This window comes from Myotis brandtii, unplaced genomic scaffold, assembly GCF_000412655.1.
Source record: "Myotis brandtii unplaced genomic scaffold, ASM41265v1 scaffold208, whole genome shotgun sequence".
Lineage (NCBI taxonomy): Eukaryota > Metazoa > Chordata > Mammalia > Chiroptera > Vespertilionidae > Myotis > Myotis brandtii.
The window spans coordinates 7849994-7857780 of NW_005357764.1; the positions used below are offsets into that span (position 1 = coordinate 7849994).

Genomic DNA, 7787 nt, shown 5'->3' on the forward strand with positions numbered 1-7787 from the left:
TTCCCTCTGGGGATTGATAGTCTGATCACTGTTTCTCTGTCTTTGGATCTGTCCCTGTTCATCAGTCTATGTAGTTCTCTATATTCCACAAATGAGTGAGATCATGTGGTATTTATCTTTCTCTGACTGGCTAATTTCACTTAGCATAATGCTCTCCAGTTCCATCCATGCTGTTGCAAATGGCAAGAGTTCCTTCTTTTTTTTACTGCAGCGTAGTATTTCATTGTGTAGATGTACCGCAGTTTTTTCATCTACTCATCTGCTGATGGGCACTTAGGCTGTTTCCAAATCTTAGCTATGGTGAATTGTGCTGCTATGAACATAGGGGTGCATATATCCTTTCTGATTGGTATTTCTCTAGATTCAGTTTTGATTGTATCTTTATCTCAAAGTATTTCTTGTACAAACCTTGGGGTGAAAGGAAAATTACATTCAGTATTTATAGTTTCTGAGACAAAGAATTATAGCTGTAGCTTTGCAAAGAATTTCAGACATGAGTGTTGGAACTCAAAAAACTTTCTAGTAACATTCAGTTTCCTGAGAGAATTACCTAGCCATTAAATAGGGTACAACAGCCATTTTAGTACATGGCAAAAAATTAGACAATTGCTCTTAGTATTGATGGCAAATTTTGAAGCAGCATAGTTTTTTCCCCCAGTTTTGAAAACAGTATACAGTATGTGATGCGTTTAATAATTTAAAAGTGTCCGTAGATACATACCCTTACTAGGATAATCATCTCCTTCAGATTGATTTCCAGTGGTTGCAGTTTCTTGGAGCATATTATTCGAAGCAAATAAAGGCAAAGTTCTTGACCTTGAATTCTATGTTAGTGAATTTTAGCACTGATCTTACTATCCTGGATTGTCCCAAATATATGTGGACTTACAGTAGGCAGGTTTTCAGTAGCTAATGGTTGGGTCCTTTTTCCTTTTTCCTTGCCCTAAAATAGCATCTGCATTTTTGTGTGTCTGTGATACTCATTAATGAACCCTGCTGGTAAATTTATGAATTTTTAAATGCTTTTAGAATAACTTTGAGCAGGATGAAGACTTTAACTATTCTTTGGGGACTTTAACTTGTCTCATTTTTTTCCTCTTAGCTGATACCCCTCCTCCTGCCTATATGCCACCAGATGATCAGATGGGTCAAGATAATTCCCAGCCTATGGATACAAGCAATAATATGATTCCTCAGATTATGCCCAGTATATCCAGCAGAGGTATATTTATTTTGCTGTTCTTACTCTTTTGTTTGTTTGTTTGCTTCTTTTTAACTTCTTGGCCATTTTTTAGAAACACCTTTCTTGAAGTATAATTTATATACCATAAAATTTACCCATTTTAAGTACATGATTCAACAATTTTTATAAGTGTATAAAGTTTTACACCATTACCACATGTAGTTTTAGAGTATTGCCATATCCCTTTAAAAATATCCATGGACCTGTTTTGTAGTCTATTCCCACTCCCAGATCCATCTTCACAGACCTTTTTTTTTAAATTTTTTTTTCAATAATAACTTAAAATTTATTTATTTATTTATTTATTGTCTAAAGTTTTACTTGACCACCCCACTGCGCCCAGCCACCCACCCGGGCAAGTCCCCACCGCCCCAGTGTCTGTGTCCATTGGTTATGCTAATATGCATACATACAAGTAAGTCCTTTGGTTGTTCTCTAATCCCCCCCTCCCCTGCCATTTGTCTCTTCAGAGACCTTTTAATCTGTTTTCTATGTCTATAGATTTGCCTTTTCTAAGCATTTCATATAAATAGAATAACATATTGTATATTTTGTTGCACCTGGCTTCTTTCACTTAGTATCATGTTTTTAAGGTTCATCCATGTTGTTGCATGTATCAGTAGTTCTTTTTTTATTATTGAACAAGTGTTCCATTATGCAGATGTACCACATTTTTTTTATCCATTCACTAGGTGATGGACATATGAATTGTTTCCAGTTTTTGGTTAGTATAAACAATGCTGTTATGAACATTAGCATATAAGTCTTTGTGTGGACACTCTTTTTCTTTTTCTTGGGTAGATGCCAAAAGTGGAATTTCTGAGTCATATGGTAAATTAACTATTTAAGAAAAACTGCCAAGTTTCTCTAAACAGGCAGGACCATGAAGGTTCCAGTTTCTCCACATACTCTTAACGCTTGTTATTTTTTTTTGTTATAGCCATTCTAGTGGGTGTAAAGTGTTATCTAACTGTGGTTTAATTTGCATTTCCCTAATGAATAATGTTGTTGAACATTTTTATGTACTTATTAACTATTCATGTATCTTTGGTGAAATGTTTATTCAAATCTTTTGCCCATTTAAAAATTGCATTGTTTGTCTTATTATTGAATTGTAATTGTTCTCTATACCTTCTGGACAGAAGTCCTTTATCAGATAAATAATTTGCAAATATTTTCTCAGTCTGTGAATTGTCTTTTTATTTTCTTATGGTTATCTTTTGAAGCACAAAGTTTTTAGTTTTGATGAGTCCAATTTAACAGTTTTTTTTTCTTTTCTGGTGTTGCACCTGAGAAATTTTTTCTAAGCTAGAAGTTCTATAGCTTAGCTCTTACATTTAAGTGTCTGATTCCTATTGAGTTAAGCTTTTTGTATGGTAAAAGTCTAGACTCATCTTTGTGCATGTAGATACCCAGTTGGTTCTAGCACTCAGTGTTTATTGAAAAGAGTATCATTTCTCCATTGAATTGCTTTGGTATTTTTTCAGTAATCAGTTGATCGTAAAAGTTAGCATTGCCCTGACTGGTGAAGATTAAAAAAAAAAAAAATAGACAAATAGATCAAAAGAACAGAAGAGAGAACCCAGAAATGGACCCACATAAATATAATTAACTGATCTTTGATAAAGGAGCAAGGGCAATAATGGAGAAAAGCTCATCTTTTCAACAAATGATATAAGAACAACTAACATTCATATGTAAAAAAATTAATCTAGAGACAGACTTTACACCCTTCACCAAAATTATCTCAAAAGGAATCACAGACCTCAATGTAAAATACAAAACTATAAAAATTCTATAAAAGAACATAGGAGGAAATGTAGGTCTGAATAAAGTGATGCAATTTTAAATACAATATCAAGGCATGATCCATGAAAGAAATAAGACCCTGGCTGGTTCGTTCAGTGGTTAGAGCATTGGCCCTCAGACCAAAGGGTCTTGGCTTCAATTCCTGGTCAAGGACACGTACCTCAGTTGCAGGTTCAATCCCAGGCCTCGGGTTAGGGTGAGCACGGGAGGCAAACAGTTGGTCTCTCTCTCTCTCTCTCTCTCTCTCTCTCCCCGCCCTTTGCCCCCTCCCTCCCTCCCACTTCCTCACACTGCCTCTAAAAATCAATGGAAAAAATATCCTCACTCCTTGGGTGAGGATAAAAAAAAGAAGTAATCAATAAGCTGGACTTCAATAAAAATTAAAAACTTCTTATATACAAAAGACACTGTAAAGGCAATGAGAAGACAAGCCACAGACTGGGAGAAAATATTTGCAAAAGACATATCTGATAAAGAACTGTTATCCAAAATATACAAAGAACTCTAAAACTCAACAAGAAAATGAACAACCCAATTAAACAAAATGGGTCAAGGACATAACAGACACCTTACCGAAGATATAAGCACATGGTAAATAAATATATAAAAAGATGCTCCGTATCTATGCCATTTCTTAAAAGAGTCGTGTTTTTATGTGTGTTGTATGTGTTTGTGATCATATAAAAAGACTGTATGTCACATTATGTTTTTCTAGGCGCTCCATGTTTCTGAAAACAGTTGAATTTCAGGCTCTGCATAGTATTATTAATATCTGAATAATGTCTGTGCTTTTTCAAGGTTTAGAATTTACCTAGGAATTTGGTCATACTAACTTGCTTGTAATTTATAGAATCTGCTTTCAGTTAGAGCAAAATGTCTTAGATCATGAATTTTTGGATTTGAATTCCTACATCTCTACTTATTTGCTTTGCAACTTAGGGTAGCTTTTTTAAATTTCTAAACCTACGTTTCTCCATTTGTAAATAGAATATTTACAAAGGGATTATTAGCATATTGATTGAATTAGACAATATTTGTAATGATCTTAGCATGTAGCATCAGGTAATAAATGATATTACCTTCCTTCTGAGAATATGGACAATATTTATCCCAACAATCATTTTCCTTTTGTTCTTTCTCCTGGTTCTCCAGAAACCAGACAGTGCCATTTGATAGTATTGTATGTTAGGTGTTCCTTGGAGTACAGTTTGTCTAAGCCAAACAACTGAATCCCTTTAGAGCAGCGGTTCTCAACCTGTGGGTCGAGACCCCTTTGGGGGTTGAATTATCCTTTCACAGGGGTCGCCTAAGACCATCGGAAAACACATACATAATTACATATTGCTTTTGTGATTAATCACTATGCTTTAATTATGTTCAATTTGTAACAATGAAAATACATCCTGCATATCAGATATTTACATTACGATTCATAACAGTAGCAAAATTACAGTAATGAAGTAGCAGTGAAAAAATTTTATGGTTGGGGGTCACCACAACATGAGGAACTGTATTAAAGGGTCGTGGCATTAGGAAGGTTGAGAACCACTGCTTTAGAGGAATTGGCACGGAAGTCTTCTCTTATAGATGTCTTTTTTCACCAACTTTCTTCCCCTTTCAGTCATATTTTGTGTTTTTTCTTTGACAGAGAGGTAACAAAAGGAAAATCAAAGTTAAACTGCACTGCTTTGAGTCATCAGTTAACAATATATCCTTTGCCTTGAGCAGAGGCAAAGCTTTTCTTTTTCTTCTCATCCTAACTAAAATTGTCTTTTCAGTTTTGCTTAGCAGTTTTTCCCTACAATCTTCTGCTCATTCTTGGCTCTAGCTTTCCTGATACCATTCTTATAACTTCCTGTTACTCATTTGTATGTGTCTTTGATTATGGGCCCCTTCTTGTTCCATTTTTGTATAAACTTCTTTAAAATCTGAGCTGTTAGGATTTCATTTTATGAGTCCACATTGATAAATTGTTTTCTGTTTCTCCTCATCTGAATTCTTTGCAATTGAATAATCAGAATTAAATTTTAAAAGTTAACCAGTTCTTTTACACTGCCTACATAGGCCATGTGACCATTCTTAAGTTTTTCTCATATGTTTATCTCTGTTTTTAAAATATATATATATTTTTAATTGATTTCAGAGAGGAAGGGAGAGGGAGAGATTGAAACATCAATGAGAATCATTCATCAGCTGCCTCCTGCACGCCCCCTACTGGGGATCAAGCCTACAGTCTGGTCATGTTCCCTGATCTGGAATCACACCTGGGACCCTTCAGTCCACAGGCTGATGCTCTATTCACTAAGCCAAACCGGCTAGGGCTATCCCTGCTGTTTTAAAAGAAAATTGAGGGTCCATGACTCCTGCCTGATTACAGCTCCAAGACAGACACCCTATTAGCACTGTAGGAAGAGCTTCCATGCCCCTCCCACCCACTGTGTCCATTATGAATTATTGACTTTTACATGAGTGAGAATTTGGTCAGTACAGATGGATACTCCTTAACTTATAATAAACCCATTGAAAATTGAAAATATTTTAAGAAAGCATTTAATACGCCTAGCCTATCATGTAGGTAGTCATTTCATTTGTGCAAAAAAGACAGTTTTATTTTTTCTTTCCAATCTGTATACCTTTTATTTCCTTTTCTTGTCTTGGTGCATTAGCTAGGACTTCCAATACGATGTTGAAAAGGAGTGGTGAGAACATCCTTACCTTATTACTGCTAATCTTAGCAAAAGCTTCTAGTTTTTCACCATTAAGTATGTATGATGTTAGCTGTAGGTTTTTTTGTAAATGTTTTTTATTAAGTTGAGGAAGTTCCCCTCTCTTCTGGTTTATTGAGTGTCTCACTTAGTTTTTTTAGTTCAGATTTTTGTTTAATATAATTTTATAGATTCTGGTATAGTTAAATCTTTTAGGATGCTGAAACAGGTTTGTCAGTGCAAATTTAAACCTGGATTAGATCCTGCTAGGAAAACAACTTAAAATGTGATATTGGCTATCCTTGTATTTGTATAATTTTTAAAATTGTCATATGTAAGGCAATTTGGAGTTTGTTTTTTGGATACAGACTCAAAGCTAGGAAGGACAGTGAGACTAAGTGAAATATCTGAAAATTTTCTTTTTCATATAGTTCTTGGTTTGGGTTAGAGGGAAGCATCTAAAGAATCTGGAGTTTTGGATTCATTAAATATTTTTTCTGTTTGGTTTGTTCACAGATGTTCAGCCTGTTGCCTATGAAGAGCCCAAACATTGGTGTTCAATTGTTTACTATGAATTAAACAATCGTGTTGGGGAAGCTTTTCATGCGTCTTCTACTAGTGTGTTAGTAGATGGATTCACAGACCCTTCAAATAACAAAAGTAGATTCTGTTTGGGGTTGTTGTCAAACGTTAATCGTAATTCGACAATTGAAAACACTAGGAGACATATTGGAAAAGGTAATTTTGTTATTTCCCTACATTCACTTGAATTCTGTTTTTGTTGTGCTTTCTGTGTCCCATGCATTGTGTAAGTTGCTGGAGCATACAAAGCTTAAGGCGTAGTGTAGTCTCTGCCCTCAAGTTGCAGGTGTTGAAGTAAAGACATAATCAGTCCTCTTTTCTTTATCCTGCTTGGTTGTTCTTCATAGTTCTTAGGATCTGAAAGAATATTACTTCTATGTTTATATTTTTAAATATTTTTCTGACTAGACTATAAGCTTTACAGAAATTTGCATTATTTACAACATCTTCAGCAGCTAGAACAGTGCCTGACTCATAGTAAATATACAACAAATATTTGTGGAATAAAGGAATGCTATGGAAGGATTAGGGTTTTATTATTATGATATTTATGGAGTATTTTGGGTTGAGATGATATATAGGAATTTCCATTATGTTGGAGGAAAAGGGTTACAGGTAGGAAATACAGTTTGAGTGATATAAATCTTCCATAGCTTCACCATCACCCCTTCCACTTTTTAATTCAAGTAATAAGATTTATTTATTATTTGTCCTACAAGACAGTTGCCATAACAAGCAAAGAACTTCTCACACTGCAATGAAATGTCAGAGTCTCTTTTATCAAGTGGTCAGAAAAGAAGTCTGTCCCAGGTAGAGTGTGTATTGCCTCTTTCTTAAGAACTTCTGTTTTTATCACTTAATGCTTTTTTGACTTGAGAAAATCTTAGTTCAAATACTGAACAAGGGTAAATAAATTGTAATGCAATTTCTTACAGAAAAGATTCAGAAAAATACTATGGCCAAAAATAAATTGAAAAGAAAGTTTCCATTCTCTTTTGACTTTAGCCAACTTGATTTTTTCGTTGAAATGCCTCATTTCTATGCATTAATATTCTCACTATAGTAGAATAATTCAAGAGAAATCTACTTTGTGAATTCTAGAATTGGTTTTCCCTTTCCCCCAGCATATATAGTTCTTGGACCCTTTCTTCTAAGGGTCATCTTTATTTGCTCAGAAAAGAAAAGTTTTTAATGTCTCAGTTTATTTTATTTTTATTTATTTATTTTTTAAATTCAAGAGACTACTTTGTGAATTCTAGAATTGGTTTTCCCTTTCCCCCAGCATATATAGTTCTTGGACCCTTTCTTCTAAGGGTCATCTTCTTTTGCTCAGAAAAGAAAAGTTTTTAATGTCTCAGTTTATTTTATTTTTATTTATTTATTTTTTAAATATATTTTATTGATTTTTCACAGAGAGGAAGGGAGAGAGATAGAGAGTTAGAAACATC

At 34.3% G+C, this 7787-nt stretch overlaps 1 protein-coding gene across 1 annotated transcript in view; it reads left to right on the top strand.

Moving 5' to 3' along the window:
• SMAD5 (SMAD family member 5) overlaps positions 1-7787 on the top strand; it is a 28151-nt gene that overhangs the window by 10782 nt on the left and 9582 nt on the right. The window contains exons 3-4 of the mRNA XM_005865596.2: positions 1103-1222; positions 6274-6495. Of these exons, the coding sequence (XP_005865658.1) occupies positions 1103-1222; positions 6274-6495 (342 nt within the window). The remainder of the gene's footprint in view (positions 1-1102; positions 1223-6273; positions 6496-7787) is intronic.